Source organism: Prenolepis imparis, unplaced genomic scaffold, assembly GCF_030444845.1.
Source record: "Prenolepis imparis isolate NDT839.2.m4 unplaced genomic scaffold, iyPreImpa1.0 SCAF_17, whole genome shotgun sequence".
Lineage (NCBI taxonomy): Eukaryota > Metazoa > Arthropoda > Insecta > Hymenoptera > Formicidae > Prenolepis > Prenolepis imparis.
This window is the reverse complement of record NW_028141175.1, coordinates 1494583-1512422: the sequence shown is the minus strand read 5'-3', so window position 1 is coordinate 1512422 and position 17840 is coordinate 1494583. Positions and strand designations below refer to the sequence as shown.

General features: G+C 42.0%; 2 protein-coding genes across 6 annotated transcripts in view; one reads left to right on the top strand and one right to left on the bottom strand.

Annotated features, from left to right (window-relative positions):
- The window catches only part of LOC145946630 (plectin-like), a 15147-nt gene extending 4014 nt beyond the window's left edge, over window positions 1-11133 (top strand). Inside the window, exon 7 of the mRNA XM_083056381.1 lies at window positions 10858-11133. Within this exon, the coding sequence (XP_082912507.1) occupies window positions 10858-11133 (276 nt within the window). The remainder of the gene's footprint in view (window positions 1-10857) is intronic.
- Window positions 1-17840, bottom strand: part of LOC145946583 (uncharacterized) — a 216595-nt gene that overhangs the window by 84089 nt on the left and 114666 nt on the right. The window lies entirely within an intron of this gene.

Sequence of the window (17840 nt, the reverse complement as noted above, 5' to 3'; positions counted from 1 at the left end):
GCAGTGGTATCAACGCAGAGTACTAGAGAGAGAGATAAAGAGCGAGAATATAGATCAATGTCTAAACTAATTTGAATAATATATATATATATATATATATATATATATATATATATATATACATATATTACTTGATTTGCAGTCATCGCATAAATGAATAATTACTATATTTCAAAGTTAAAAAATATAGTATATTAGTGTAAATTTCTTTCTTTTTTCATGATAAGAAACTTTTACTGAACATGTTTTTATAAAAACTTTGAAAGCATTATAGAGAAGTAAGATAAATTTTGTCACAGTACAGAGAGGATTTGATTCGATAAATTCGGTAGTGACAAAGATAAATTTTGCGAAAGAGTGAGAGAGTAAAAAAAAACAATTCGTCAACATATGGATTGCGCGTCTCAATGCACATACAATGTTTTACAGAGACAACAAATAGATTGTATGTGTGTGTGCGTAAAGAGGTAATGTGACTGAAAAAACGATGCGAATATAAAACGAGCCTTTTTATTAATTCGCGGCGAGATAGTAGATCGGGCGCATCGCATACGAGCTTACAAAACGACGATTCGTTCAACGATGAATTCTAAAAAAAAATAAAATAAAAAAAAAACCGACATTTTGACGCCCTACGAGTGAAGCCACTCGCCCTCGAAAGCTCCGGGCAATCCGCCGCGAGACATAGATTGTGCGCGCGAACCGCATTCGGGGCAATTGCGATCGGTCGACGCGACTAGTGCGATTCCGCGCGCGCGGGCGGGTGTTTAGCGCGGGCTGATTGATGGAACTGGTCTCCTAGAGCAACTGCTGCCCACCAACGGCAATTATACCCGCTACACGCAAGCATTGTATCGTCCCCGACACATAGATCGTCCGTGCTCGTTCGGCTCGGTGGCCAGTAACACTAATACGACCCTGGGACGCGTAACTCGCGCCACCCCGCAACACCGACATCGACCATCGATACCGTCAACCGATGCCCGCCGCCACCACCCTGCCACCATCCCTTGATTGCCTCATTGGATCGCATTATGTCGGCGCCATTATCATAATTTAGGGATTTTTCACGGTCATCCAGCAGAGTACGGGCTTTGGCTCGAAGCCCGATTGGCCACAGGGAGAGAGGGACACATGTCGATCGATCGGACTCGTCGAATCGATACTACCTTTGAATTTTTATTCCTTAAGACGGCTTTATAGAGCCAATTATTAAGTATAATTATATAAAGATAGAGAAGATAAAGAAATACAAAAATAAAATAGACGATTTAAAAGTTGAAAGTTTTGCCTTTTTTTTTCTTTTGTCGCGATTGTCCGACAATCGACCGTGGCATCGTTACGATAAGCTCTGTAAATCAAACATAAAATCTGATAAAGGATACCTTTTTTCGAGAAAATCAGATAAAGAACAGAGCTGGGAACAAGAGAGCGTATCATAAAAATCATAAAAACCACCATTGGGGACACTATTGCATAACGAAAATAAGGGGCGCCTCTAATAAAACACAACTACCGAGGAGTACGACGTTATATGGATCGGGACGTCGACCTCGGTATTCCACGACGTCAACCAGAGTTAGGTTCATACACGTACGTGTATGCACGCACACACGCGTACGTGCAGACGCGAGGGGTAACGCGGTATAATATGATAATAACGCCCACCACGCGGGTAGATAGGTATAATTGTCGAGCATAACTCAGGGCGGAGCGACCTGGACGTCGGTGATGTACGCCTTGGTAAAGCGGCTCCGGGACTACGGCGCACCGGACTCACAGAGTCCGGAGGGAGGAGGAAGGGAGTTGCTTATCAGGAGAAGGGGAGGTTGCAGCTTTCCTTAATTTATTGATATAATCAGCTCAGCTTTGTTAAACACGCATAATAAGGCTGCCAGGGGTGGCGTGAATAATCCGGCGTCGCCGATGAAAGTAATCTTAATTGGTCTACGAACGCGCGCGTCACGCGGAGTCTTCGTCTAAGCGCAAGATCCGCAGGGACAACGGGCGCGAGAGACGGCGGCTTTTGCTTTTAACTTGAATTAAACACCACGCCAATTACGCTCGGTTTGCGCTAACGATACTCGGCGCCGCGCCGCGTCGCGTCGCGTCGCGTCGCGCCGCGCCGTTTGCATCCGATGGATCTGGAGTACGCGATTTTCCGCATCGCCAAGTATACCACTCGATTTCGTAATACAAGCGGTAAATTTGTGCCGTCTCGAGCTGAGTGTTTTCACTAGGATAATCTATATTATTATCGTTGCATTATTGCAAGATTCAATACGTGATAAAAATGTATTTTTCAATATTTAGAATATAAACATCGTAGAATTATTGTGTGTATAGATTACAAATAACATTAATATCTTACTTAAAAATTATAATCTATTATAAAAAGATTTATACGATTCCATTATATCATAGAAGAGAATATTTAATATTAATCAATAATCGTTATCTCTTTATCGTACTTTATTATACATATGTAAGAATATTTGAATGTATTAAAAAATGTATTACATATGTATATACATATATCTTCAATTGATGCTAGAGAATTTTGTAGACGCTATACTACTATATTTATGTTTTTCATGTAAAGCTGAAAATTATTAGGTAGTAGCGTAAACGATTTATGGCTTTTCAAGCAAGACCGAAACTCACCGGATATTGCACGGCGATGTAGGACAAACGACGCGAGTAACGACGAGCCAAAAACTGAAATAACGGACGAGCTCGTCGAAGTGCGACGCTTGGAAGCATCAATCTCGCGACTTTTTCGGGAACTCGGTTTCGCAATGATGCGCGGATGACAAGCCGCAGAGGGTTTAGGAAACGATCGCGGGCCGGTGAATGCATCAGGATGCGACGCCGGTAGCACCACCGAGAGAAGGGGGTACGAGGTGGAGGTAATCACTTGGTGATGTAGTTCCTGCGAAACGAGGTGGAGAGGGTGGACGCGACGAGAACGTAGGGGGATGGAACGGTATACGACCGGCACCGCAGTGCACACGACCACCGATACACCCTCGGTGTGTGCCGCACCGAGTGCGAGTATTAGAGCGATTGACTGCCGGACGTAACCCGTACGTGCCGGCCGGTAACACGTGTAACATACTGCCGCCATGTATCTCCCTCTACCGTTCACGTGTTTATGTGGAATCGGGGTCGGTCGCCATCGCGGCGCGTTCACACATCCGAAAGACGAGCCGCATTTTTGCCCTCTACAAATCTTCGTCAGTCGAGTGCTATTGCAGGTAGGACGAAAGTGAAATTGTAATGCACATCCGGCTTGTTACAAAAAGTCATTTCGACTTTATTATCGAGCCACCTACATAAGAATGCAAATTGTTGTAAAAACATTATCTCTGGGGATAATTTTATTTTTCAAATCAGCTGTTAATATTGTATTTCGATATGTAACCTGCTTTTATTTTCACACGATACTCGCGACAATTTGGTAATTTGAAAGCTTTCGTTTGTAATTTGTTTGATCGACCAAAACCATATGTTTCAAAGAAGATAGAGAAACGAGCGCCGAGAGATGACGATTTTCGCGCGGCTCGTCGATAATTTAAAACTTGGGTAATAAACGATCGAGTCTCGCCGTAATCACCCCGAGAAACACAGTGACATTTTTCGCAATGGAAATCGCTCGCTTCGGCGAGCGAAGCAACGAATCAACTCGCGACGGGGCAACCTCCGCGAAATCGCGCGCGTTACGAAACAAAGCTCGCTCGATCATGAAATACTGCTCGTGCCCCGGTCGCGTCCGGAGCGCACGGTGGCAGAGAGAGGGTAGAGAGGCGGGGTAGTTTAACGTAGGTAGGTAGGTGGTTTATAGTGATGCGACAAAAATGTAAATGCGATATCGTCCAGGATTCTGCGGTATAAATCTCGCGTTAATGTGTGGGGCGAACGACGTGGCGCTGACTACAGAAACGAGTCGGAGAGAGAGAGAGGTAAACGCGGTAAAAAGTGTAAGAGAGAAAGAGAGAGAGTCGAGACGAGACGAGAAGAGACGAGAGACGGAAGGGAGAAGGAGGGTGAAAAGGAGAAAGAGAAAGAAAGGAAAAGAGATTCCGTCGTAGCGTTCATTAGGAATCCCTCCGTCTCCCTCAGCGCCACCCTCGTGTACCGAATCAGAGCGGGGGAGGGAACAGGAGAGGAACGGAGAGAGAAGTCTCTGAGCGAAAAGGAGAGGGTGGAAGAGCGAGGGTGCCGCGATAGATCACGCGGGCGGCAGTGCTCCTTCGAAAAACATCCATAAAACGCAGTAGGGCGGACTCAGCGACAATAAACTCTACATATAAATCTTGTCCTCTGACGCCGTGATACGCTGATGGCGAGCACGATAATCTCCGAGAATGCGGGTCCCTCTTCTTCTTCCTTTCCTCCTTCTTCTTCTCTCTCTCTCTCTCTCTCTCTCTTTCTCTTCCTTCTCATTCCGTCCACTCTTTGCTCCCTCGCAACGCTACCGACTGTACTCTGCGCAGTCTTTCACCTCGGACATTTCTTCGTTCCATACGCACTACCGTGTACCGCGATTGCATTTGCATTGCCAAAAGGGTTGCGAAGCTCGAGTCCAAACGTGGCGGTGTGTTCCGATAATAACACATTTATGCATAACGCACATAACGTCCATCCGCGTTGAAACGTTGGTAGGCGATTAGATAGAGACGGAATAATAATTGCTAGACACTTTCCAATTCGCTGTTGTGCTCTCGCGATTCAAGCTCGAACTCAATGACGCGCGGCATCGAGCTGTTGGGTCGTACGACCGTGAGAAGAACAAAAGGGACGCGATTAATCTCGTTTTCGCCGTGCGCAGTCGAAATCGAAGTCGTTTAGGCCGAAGAAGCGTGGCTCTCCGTGGATGTAGTCTGGAATTAAAGTCTCAGTCCCGGAGCCGCCTTCCTCGCCTTCCTCGCCACCGTCCCCGCCACCACGATTCGCCGCCGATCCACGGCATCCCTTCGACTCGTCTTGCCGTATCTTGGACCGTAATTCACAGCCCCGTGCCTGCTTGCCGCTCCCTAAATGCTTCTAACTCCTATTCCTTCGGCGGGATCGAACAATGGCGCGTGAAATTTCAACTTTGAGCCTGCGCCCCCCTTTTCTCCTCCTCCTCCTCTGCCACCTGGCCCCAGGCCGACCCCGCAGGCAGTCGCGCGATCTCCTCGCTCGCGTAATTTAATTATTCACTCGAGAGCCGAACTCTTGGCCGACTACCATTCGTTCGTTCCGGCATTTTCTTGCATTCAGCGGCGTTAACTCGTCTGCAGAATCCCGCGCTCGCCATCTCGCGCGGGCCGGTCAGGGGGCAGAGGAAAACGGCGAGGGCGAAGGGAAGGAAGGGATACCGAAAAAGTGTACGGAGAAACGAGCCAGACATTTCCCTCCCTGCGCGTCTGATATCTTCTCTCCCGGCACTGCGTCACGTAAATCTTCCTTGCCGCGAGAGAGCTGCTGCTGTTTAGTTGCAAGAACGATTTCTCCAACGCCAACGCCAGAAACAGATAAACCGACGAGCGTTGCGCGAAATGAATCATTACTTTTTATCGGAGTCGCCGTGTTGTTATACCGACGGTAATTAGCAAGCTCGCTCGAGCGACGCCGAAATTCGCGTCGAATCGGAGGAGAACGGGGTATGAGATTTCGACACACTTTTATGGGAAAAGAATGTGACGAGGGTAGAGTGCGGGAGATATTGCCCGGAGAGACACGTGGAAGAGGCGAGTCGCGAAAGGGGACTCCCGCAAATATCTTTTACATTGGCCACTTTCCATAGAAATGTTGTAAATTCGCCAACTTTGGCAACTCCCTTTAGGAGAATTTTAGATCGTGTTAACGATCGAACTTGCGTGCCTTTATTACTCAGACATTCAACGTACGACTTTAGGGAGAGAATCGCGTGTAGGTTGCAAAGGATTAAGTTACTCCGATCCAACACATCCTAATTTCATCGTCGAAATTTCATATTATCCATATACTTGATATTTAAAAATTGAGAGTTTTATTTTCGAAACCAATTTGTCCAAAAATGTCAATTTTATTCAAAAATCAAACAATATTGTGGCATTGCTATCCTACAAAGTGTTGTGACAAATATATAATTATACTTTGTCTCCCTTTCTCTCTTTTTTTTTCTCTCTAAAATTAATGTCAAATTTTGAGAAATGTTGCAAAAAGTAAACTTTAGAATTCCCAAACACATCTATAACCATTTATATTTCAATAGTTTTTAAGAGAGAAAGAGAAAGAATTATATATATATATAAACGATTGTGTCGATGCATGTCAAAAGATAATTTTACAAGTTAAAAGAATATCCAATATATATATATATATATATATATATATATATATATATATATTGGATATTCTTTTAACTTGTAAAATTATCTTTTGACATGCATCGACACAATCGTTTCCGCATTCGACGTGTTAATCTCACGTGTCGGCTGCGCCGTTTTGAGATTCCGTCGATAATCGACGTCGGCGTCGGCGGTTAAGACAAGATGGATTTGTCACGCATCGCTGTCGTTTAGTCGATAAAGTGACGAGAGTCAGCCGGCGGTACAAGGTGCTAACTAGACAGAGCGGCACTCAATTATTACCGTCAGACCTCGTGTAGTTTAACTCATCCACCCCATTCCGGCGAACCCTGCCTCCCCACCTGCCCTCAACTAAACACTTTACGAGCAGCTTGCCTACACGTCGTGCGCGATCAGTGTCGTCCTTGCAGCGCCTCTTATCGAGAATGGCAGCCCGTTAACAGCGCAGTCGGATGCCTCGCGCTCTCTCGCGCATTCACGTGTGCATAGGTGCCGACTAAGACATTGCTTCCTCGTGACGACGTGTCGTCGTGAGGATGTATATGCTACGACCATAGACGATGGAACGGCGATTAACGCGCGAAATGCGTCGACGAGCCCCGAAGAACATTGGCGGCTGTCGATTCTCCTTGATCGATCGAACGAAAAGATACGAATAAAGAAATATAATTTATCGAGACGTACACAACTTGTTATAATGATACGTTACATGTCGTAGCTATAAAAAAGATGGAATTTTAATTTAATTCCTCCTTTGATTCTTTCTCTCTCTCTCTCTCTCTCTCTCTCTCTCTCTCTCTCTCTCTCTCTCTCTCTCTCTCTCTCTCTCTCTCTCTCTCTCTCTCTCTCTCTCTCTCTCTCTCTCTCTCTCTCTCTCTCTCTCTCTCTCTCTCTCTCTCTCTCTCTCTCTCTCTCTCTCTCTCTCTCTCTCTCTGTCAAACTACATCTATCCATCTAGCTAGCTAGCTATATACTATAAAAACCTATAGTTACACATATACCTGTATTCACGCATTATACCTGCGAGATTTTGCATCCACGACCACATCCTGTTATCACTTGAAGAAAATTCTTGAACAAGGGAACCGTAAGAATCTGTCGAACTGCTTGGTAGTCATTCTCTCCGGCAGTATATCCTATTCTTCCCTTGGCAAGCACGCGCAGGGACACGAATGTATCTCGAGCATTTTTCGCGCGGTAGATGGCACAATGCGAAACAAATTTGTTGCCAGCACGCCGGATGATGTAACGCCGCGAAGATTTCTCTAAGGAATTCGTAGCAATGCTTGCATTCGTCGATTCGGATGGGAAGAGAGAAGAAGTCTCTCTCCACACACACATACACACACCGGCAAAAGTCTCCCGACGCGCCGTTCATCGCGGGATCATGCAAGGAAAATTGGATGTGGAACTCCCGTCGAGATCGGTTCGAACCTTCCTCCGGAATTTCATCGACTATACAGGAAGATCCCCGCGTAGCTCATGCTTTTTATCGCAAGTTTAACTCGATAAGCTAATGGAAACTCTGTCGGTGCTCTAGAAAATATGGCAAATAACAGATCGAGAACGCGTGATCGAGATATTTGTACACGCTCTTTAGAAACCTTTATGTTACCTTTTGTTTATTTCTTTCAGAAATTAAGTATATATAATATGCTATGAGAGAAATTGCTTCTTCATGATATAGCCTTGACGGTGAAAAGTTTCTATAGACAAGAAAAATCACAAGACAACACATTTATCGTAGATGATTTTAATAGATCCTTTGAATTATCCGCGTACATTTGTACAGGATTATGTTTCAAGATATGTTAATATACCCGATGAGAGATAACCGTGAGAACTGGATACGTGCGCGCGAATACGAGTTATACTTTCGGATTCGCGATATTTATGACGGAAATCCTTTTATCTTTTGCCCCGCCTTAATCTATACATTTAAATTTAAATCCCTTCTGTGAAATTTAATTCTTCGAAAACACGCGCGCAGCGTACATTCTGTTACGCCTCTTCGCTCGGTGGCAATTACCGCCAGCCGTGCTTTTGGTCCTACGACGTACGTTGCCGGTTGCCTCGAGACAACGAGACAATCAATAAACAACACGTGTAGATAACAATCGTAGGATAGAAGCCCTCTCTATTTTCCGGGATGGCCACTGTAATTGCCGTACGTGTTTCGGCAAGCTTCACTTCGTCCATGCTTTCCGCTTTACGCGAGACCAGACATACGAAAAGCATATGCGAGTGTCTCGAATTAGCAATTTGTCTATCTCCAAGAGTGTTTTGATTTGACATTTAAAAGTAGTAATAACAAAAACAATTTGATTTGTAAAAACGTCTTTGATTGTCTTTCTTACTTGTAATAATGTTTTTTTGTATAATATAATGTTGCTTTACAGAGTGAGATAATGATGCAATAGTAACCTGGCACTGAAATAAGAGATTACATCGCGCGGTGTTTCCATCTAATTCTACATCCCTAAATCATCGTCAATGACGTTTCGCTATTTACCCTCTCTCTGATACTCATCTCCTCGCCTGCCTTTCGCCTTCCAATAATATAGCCATGAAATAATACGAGATGAATTATGCGGATAGTGAGGAAGAAACGTTTCTTCGGAGCGATCGGATAAACGTGGACGAAGATAAAGCGAAAACGGCATCTTTTCGTCCTCGATAAACCGACTTGTGGAATCCTAATAAGAAATACAGCGGGCTACCATAAAATAACGGGCCTCCTTCGACAAAGAAACAACGTGTATTGCCAGTGGCTGTTGGTGGAACACCGAGAAACGTGCGCGCGGTCTCTACCGACGTAGGAGGGTAAGAGATTTCTTCCCCGATGGGGATCGCGGGGGTAGGTAGGTCGGAGGGAACAAGAGCGAAGCCCGGGAATAAAGAGTGCGCGGATTAAGAATGCTTCCTCGGAGACGAGTTATAGTCGCTTCCTTCCCGTAGTTGGAATTAATCGGCCATTCCGGAGGCGATGCATTAACAGAGAGGGCGCGCTACCTTCCTCCCCCGCCATCCCTCCACGAGCAGTCGAATGACTCCTTTTATTCCGGCCTCATTCACTTCGATACCCGCGATCGCTGACAATAAAACTTCCATCCTGCCGTACGGCTGCTTCGATTGTCGAAGAGGTTTGCTGAATCGTTATTTATTCATCGACACGCTCGGCTTGTAACGCACTCGCTACGTATATACTGATATATCAGAGATTAAATCTAAATTCACAGAGATACGATTGACGTTTCGACTAGCAAGATTGAAGAATACTTCACTTGAAAGACTGTACTGATTTCGTATTGAATATAGTGCAAACTATAAGCGAGGAATTTTGTGAATTATAATTTTTTTAAATAAATAAGTTCTCAAGTAATAAGTATGTAAAAAATATATATATGTATATACATATATATAAAAACACTTATATACATTTACTCTTCAGAGCGCGTATTAAGCATACTGACTTTGCATAATCATCGCGAGAACTTGAAAATCTTTGCTTGGGCTTGTGTTTTTCTGCGGATTAATATAGAAAAATATAAAAGCGCGCGCGTGTTCGCTCATTAAGACTCGGTAAGGGAAGGCGGGTTGTTAGAGGAGATACGCCGAGGCATGCGATACGAAATTTTGATACGTGCTGTGCATTCTGCCTCTATCTCATACGCCCTCGCCGCGTCGACGAAATCGCGTAAACGCGTGCTGTCTGTAGGCGGTTAGTGTAAACGCAGTTGGTAGCTGGAGGCTACAGGGGGACGTGGCGAGGGAAGGACGGGGGATCGCATGCAAATATACCGGGGAAACCTCGAAACTTAGCGCCGGCTAATTACAATCTTGACTTCACCCCTGAGCTTCATAACGGGTAACGGCGCCCGCCATGTCTGCCTTACCAACTTTTTGGCTTATTGTCCTTACGTACTGGCCACGAGGGATATCTAATCTACTCACACTTTCCCGCCTTCCGAGGTACACACTTTCCAACGAGAAGCGCGATCCTAAACCAGCGACTTTTGTTCGGCTAGCTACTTTCCGCCTCGTGTATAATTCGTAATTCGCACACGACGACACCTTTTTCCTCCTTCGCTAATCCCGCACCAAGGTAGCGAAAATTCACAGTGGACTCTCTCTTGACTAATTTTAAATTCATCGCTATCTTATATTCTACTTCAAAGTAGCATAAGTTCATGACCTCACGTTTGTCTACAAATCTCTTTTAATCTGATTTTTGTTCTTTTTTTATGAATACATCTCTTTATTCACTCTGAAGAAAACGATCGTTTAATTTAATCTTGTATGCCATTGATAAAGCTTAATTTAATTTTTCAACCGTTTATTACGTCAACGTTGAAATATAAACAATTTTGTACATTTATTTCTAAAAAAAAAAAAATCACGAGATAAATATGTTTTCGATGGAAGAGAATTACACGCACTGCCATTGTCTTATTTTTCTCGAGAAAAGTTTATGCTATTTCACGAAAAGCAATGATGTTGGTCGAGTCGGATTTCGCAGAGCGCTTTCGCGAAATCCATGGAAGAAGTTTCCACGGTGGCGCTTGCGCGACTTCGAGTAGCTTCTGTCCAAGAGAAGACGAGACAGGAGGCTGACGGGACAGGCGGTCCACTTAAAATCGATACCGGAGTGCAGCCGTCTCCGTGGGGTGCAATTCCCATGCAAATGAATTGCACCGACACTGGCTCTGCGCAGCGAAAGGGATTGATGTTTCCAAAGTTTCGTGTGGCACTGCGTCGCGAACCCTGTCCGGTAAATAAGATTTTGCTAGACTAGAAACTGATGTATCACTTGCATAGATGACTAAATCATATATATGTCGAATAAACAATTCCTCTTCTTTCATACACGAACAATTTCTTATGCATTTGATAAAAACTTGAAAATGTAGCAAGAAATTTTATCAGCTCTATATATTTAGATATCTCAGCTCCTACAATAATATATATATTTTAATAATTATATTTCAACCGATAATAACGATGCAAAAAATACTATTTTTAATAATTGAATTATTTACTATATTTAATGTTTGCAAAAAATAATGATCCAATAATTCATCAGTTAATATAAATAAATATTATTTTTTAATAATATTCGGAAAATTATCGCTTAGCTTTAAAAATCTTTTTTAATGTTTACAAAAAATATAATTATAGAGAGATTTTGAATTAGATTGCTAAATATATGTATATTTATCAATGTATATATAGAAATATTTTAGCAAATATATGAATGAAAAAATACAGACTAATCGTACATCTGAGTTATAATTAATTATAATAAAAATCCATTTGAAAAGAGCGAACTGTCCAATTAAATGTGACACAACAACGTTACTTACAATTAGATCCAGAATCTCTAATTAAGATTTCGTACTCAGTGAATGCAGAAACTTGCTCCGATCTGTGTCGCGTCCTCCTCATTATTTGAGCAATAGCATAGTTGTTTACGGCAATTTCCGGATAATCAATATCTCTGACGAGGTTCGTAAATATCTTTAAACTTGATCTCTGGAAATGCGCGCGATTTATCCCTATTAATGAGCGACCGTATCTCATGTATGCAATATCACATGTGTATAAATGCGAAAGCTGGAGCCTATCACGCGATAATTTAAATCATGTCTAATTAACAACATGAATTTTATATACATAACACAACATGATGTTTAACAATTTCATTTATAAAAAAAGTCTGATCTTAATTAGGTAAAGAAGAAAATCCTCATGATTTCTCATAAGAGATTTAATATTTACTTCACGTTTCTCAAGCATTTGCACATAATGACGCAGATATATATTTTTCTTTTCAAACTAAAATTTCTCGTCATTGGAATACATAAACTAACGCGATGATACACCAAAGCACGAAGCAATCTGTATAGAGTAATAAGAATGAATAATAATTTGACGGATAAATAATACAAGGCGTTGATAATAATTAACCACTGTATCATGAGCTGTGCAAGCGTGGGCAGCACATGTTTACGAGAGTTCGCTAGACGACGAGGGTCGCTTATGGTGGCCGCCGCGTCGTTTCGCACCTCTCGGCGCATCAAGAGAGACGCATCGCCATTATTATTCCGAGTGATGATTATACGCGCAACCACGGCTGTACTAATTATCCGGGTCATGATGGATCGCTTCCGTACGGAAGGCATGTACCCGAACACAATACTTAGTTATTTCCATTAAGGGCCCGATGCGGGGATCGTAACACCAACGTGTAACAATAATTAATCACTCGCGTATTAGCGGCCAAGGTTCGTTTAAGCCGGGACAAGCGTTTCGAGATTAGGTGAGCGCAACCGACGCCTGCTTCGGAACTGGACTTCCGGCTCTCGACACTTGGTCGGCGTGCGATTACTCGGATATTTTACGAAAAAGTGTGGAAAGCATTCGCGCACGATCTGTGTCTCGCAAACGCGTAAATATCAACGCAAATATCAACATCTTTTGCCACTATACCGATTCAAAATTTATTCACAACTGTAAGTTTCATTGATTTTAGTCTCGTCATTTTTTAAAACTATTGTAATATAAATTTATTTCTAAAATAATAAAGCAATCTCAAAGGAACGTATAAATATGTATACATATATACAATATATGTGATATATATTTTCATGAAATATATAACAGAGAATAGCATTATCATAAATTATCGTAAACGTGGTAAACAAATAAAAGAATACTCCTGTAATATGTAATGTCTATATGTAATAAAATTTCAGTTTGTCATAGAACAACGATAAATCTACATCCCTTAATCAAATTTGCTACAGTATTTAATGTTAATAAATACGCGTAATATATAGAAAATATAAACATTTTCCGGAACGGTTCGCAAGCGGGACGTATAATTCCATTATGTAATTCTGCATGTTACATTATTCCTACCGCATGCACGATGTTAACTGAATGTTCTGTGTCAATGTGTTTACACTGCCCGCGGCTATAGTTACAATGTAAATGCTCTGTCCAGAATGTATACCGTTTCACGATTCACATTCGAGAACATCTCATTGAGCGAATGCACCCTTCCAACCGAATCACGTCTGCTGTTAATTACTGCATTTATAGTAGATACGTAATTTATATTATGCAGCACATGTCCGATAAATCTTTAGGTGTTTGACATCACTTTGTATTATGTTAAAGTTAAACTATGCTCGTGGCATAAAAAGTAAATGACTGTCATCCGATCTTAATAATGAAACGCATGTTGTGATTAACAGACAAAGAGATCAGATAGTTGAATTTTGTGCGTGATACAAATAATGTATTTAGTCTTCAATAATTCTTGTATTTGCATTTGCTAAGAGGATTATACATGTAAGTTGTGAATTTGTCATCTTTTAATAATAATCTTATTCAGTTGCAAATAAATTTTAATTGGCAATATGTGTATCAATCATTATTAATGCGCGTATTAAATTCATCAAATTGTGTTAATTTCTCGATTGCTGACTACCAATCAATACGAAGCAAATTGATACAGACGAATTTGTGTTTCCAACACGGAGTCTCTCACGATCTAGTTTATTAGGAAAATAGAGAAATGCAATTTCAACGTTCACTGGAGAAAATTATGACTGAAAATTATTGTTATTTCTACCGTGCAGCAAGCACCGAGGTCAAGACGCATAAATCAGTCACTGCGACATCGCCGAGCAAGACACACGTCGTGCGCTAATGCGAGATAGCTTAGCCAAGTAAATACCGCGAAATTCTAAGAAGAACATAGTTACGTCATTGTAATGTCCTTCCATTATCTTTGCAAATTATTTCTATCATTGTGACTTTCCGTCATTATATACGAAAAAGTTGATTCGAGACAGTAATAACATTTTCAGTCCTGAAAAGCCAATTGGTAAAGAAAAAAAGAATCAAAATCATTCATATTTTTATACATATATGTATAATATATCAAAACGAAAAATAATAAGTATAAGTGGAATTTCATACTAAGATAATTAGTACAAGCCAATTATAGACAACTTTCTACTTGAGAATTTACCCTGGAAAAATATATTTACTTATATTTATATTTTAATTTAATGATAGTATATAATTAAAATGATTGAATTGTTTTTTTAACAAGTCCCAGTTATTTGCAAAGCGAAGCAGCACGGCCAAAAGTTCCGGCTTATAATCATTCGCAGTAAAAAGAAAAGATTCGTATATCTTTCGATCTTCGCGGTCCTCCTAATTTATAGACGGACCAGTTCTCGGATCCATAAATCGAATCGTGAGCTCGTATGTGTGGGACGGGCGAGAAGAGCGAAAGAAAAAGAGAAGAGGGGACCAGGGGGGGGGGGAAACGACGTTTTTACGACGAGCTTGCCTGCGTAAACGAGCGAATCGAACTCCTTCCTCGTCTCCGCTTTGATCTGTCATCCTCGTCGTCGCGCGATGAGACGAGTTCGCCGCCCGTCAGCATCAACCGTACAGGCTCCGTCGGGCCAATTTATGATAATGAATCCGGAGATTTATCGCCGGCTTCTCGCTACGACGAGATATTAAGCGAGCCAGCGCAAAATTAGAATTGGCGCAAGCGAGTCACGTCGCTGATGCTCTCTCGCTCGTCCTCGCGACGTCTTCGTTACACTTGCCGAATATTCATCGGGAGATTCACGGCCGCGATTAGTCCGAATCAATTCTGCGATACGCGCCAAATATTTGTGAAATACGTTGGAGATTCGCGCATTTCTTTGGCGAAAGAAATATATCTCTCGATGCGAAAAAGACATTGAGATAATTCAAATTCCTTGCCAATTTTACCTTGTTCTCATATGCAATATGATTCAGTATACATTCTTAAAAATTGCATATTAGTTCTTTATGATTCATATATGTAGATCCATAATTAACGTGTGTAATTCGATAAAAACCGAGTAAGATGTAAACGTAGTTTAAATTAAAAAATTTCTGACTTTTATAGATTCTAGGTTCCCAGTCGATTATCTCTCATTATCAGTTAGTTTAAAAAATATGATTCTGCCCTACTTTATCCTCTTTTAGTCCGCATTAAAATTGATGGGAAATAATTTTTTGATATTTTCATGTATAACACACTTTAAACTTTTATCGTAAACAACCGAGTTGACCATCTTGTCCTAACGAGCTGGACAAGTCGTTGGATTAGACAGGAGCGAAAAAAGAGTCAGAAAGAAATAGAGCAGCGCAGATGCAAGTGCACGCGCGCCGCCGAAATTTTCTTGCGCGCGACGACAATGCATTAAGCAAACCGTCCCTGCCTGTGAGTTTGGCTCTACGCTAATGAAACGTAAGCAGAAATATCTCGGTCGTTTAATTAGAAGCAATAAACGGAAGGAGTTCAATTGCCTGGTGTATCCGTACAACCTCACCGTTCCCGAGTCGTTTCACCCGTCTCGAACGAATACTATCCGGCTTCTCCACCGACCTTCCTCACGATCCACCCTTTGCCAGTCCTCCGTAAGGTGCCTCACCCCATTACCATCGTAAGACCACCTTGGCGCTTCTCCTTTTCCGCCTATATATACGCTTTCTGGCTCTCCCTCGTCCTTCTCGCTTTCCTCCTCGCTCCTTTCTCTCTCTCTCTCTCTCTCTCTCTCTCTCTCTCTCTCTCTCTCTCTCTCTCTCTCTCTCTCTTCTTCGACTTTTGAGCGTTCGCACACAAACCTTCTCTATAATTCCGATACGAGCTCCAATATTTAGTGCCCGGTTTCTTCCTTTACCGCGAAACACCTCGATAGGGAGAATAGCCCCAGGGAGAGAGAGGACAGGGAAAGAGAAACGACTGGCAAAGAACGCGGAATGAACCCTAGGCCCTGGCGACGTTCGATAAGTACGCGCTACCGCGATTAAGCTTTCACGAGTGCAGGCCGAGATCGTGGAGAGTGCCATTCATCCGATATGCACAGACAACTGTGTGATGCGAGACTCAGTTACGGGACCCCAAAGACCCGACGCTTCGCGTCGCAGGAAACGCGCTCTTGCTATGCGTTAGAGACCGCAGGACCCGAATACCTTGTCGACGCGGCCACTCTATTCAAAATAAATTATCGCTCGTGGGAATATTATTTCGTTTTCGTCAGCAACATCCGTGTGCCGCTGATTGGATTTTTATAAACGCGGACGCGCGACAAGCGCCATCCTCGTTACTGATAAAGTGGAAAGTTCACGTTTTTATTTTTTCTTTTCCATTGAGATATGTCGCTTCGATAGAAAAGAACGGCTCATACATCTCGATTGCACTATATATTCAGTATCGATATGCGCAAATTTATGAGATTAATGGAAAGTACCGATATCTTGCCCTAGATATTGATATTAATTTTTTATATATCAGTTATGATTTTAACAAAACATTAAAAAAATGAAATAGTCATGTCGATTCGAAATTGAACATTAACTCCCGAAGAAATATAATCGTTGGAATTATCAAGGATATTAAAATAAAAGACTTATTGTATTTCAACTTGCGTTGAAATCAGATGCAATATCGTTACGGTGGGTAGAAACAGTTGGGCGATGGAACACGTTGGTGTCAAAAAGCGAGGGAAGCCGTGACGAACGCAGTGTATAATCAAATAACGAAGTAACGTACGGTTTTATGGCCTGGTCGAGGTGTATGTGCAGCGCGACGTGTGCGCAATACGGCGCTTGAAACACAGGCGATGTACGAAAATGCGAGTTTAATAAAAGAACGAATGTCACGGTTACGCGCGACGAATTAACGAACAAATAGTAACATGTTTTAAAGAATGTGTTATAATATCTTATACGCGATTAAAAATATTAATCACGTATAAGATATTATAACACATATTCTTTAAAACATGTTACTATTTTAATATTTTCAACATATACCTTCTGCTCAAAAAGTATCCGGAATTTGTAAATAAAACATTAAATGGTTAATTATTCTTCTATATTTATTTTGTCTCCTTCAAAATAATCTCCATTCTGAGCTACACACATACACCAGCGGTTAACCCATTCTTGAAAACACTTTTCATATGCCGATTTTGGGATGGCCTTCAGCTCCCTCTGCGAATTCTTTTTCACTGCCTCTACCGTCTCAAAACGTTTACCACGAAGCGGCAATTTGAGTTTTGGGAAGAGAAAAAAATCACACGGGGCCAAATCTGGAAAATACGGTGCTTGTTCGATGATATGGACCGAGTGTTTGGTCAAATAATTGCGTACAAGCTGCGATGTGTGCGACGGCGCGTTATCATGATGCAAAATCCACGAGTTGTCTTTCCACAAATCTGGCCGTTTGCGACGAATATTTTCTCTCAAACGCTGCAAGATCAGCAGCTATCTCTCTTTCACTTACACGACGATTTTCGAGCACCAATTTCTTTACTTTTTCTACGTTTTCGTCGATAGTTGACGTGGATGGCCGTCCAGAACGAGGCAAATCTTGAACTTCGGTACGGCCCTCTTTAAACGATTTGTACCACTCATATGCCTGTGTTTTTGACATAC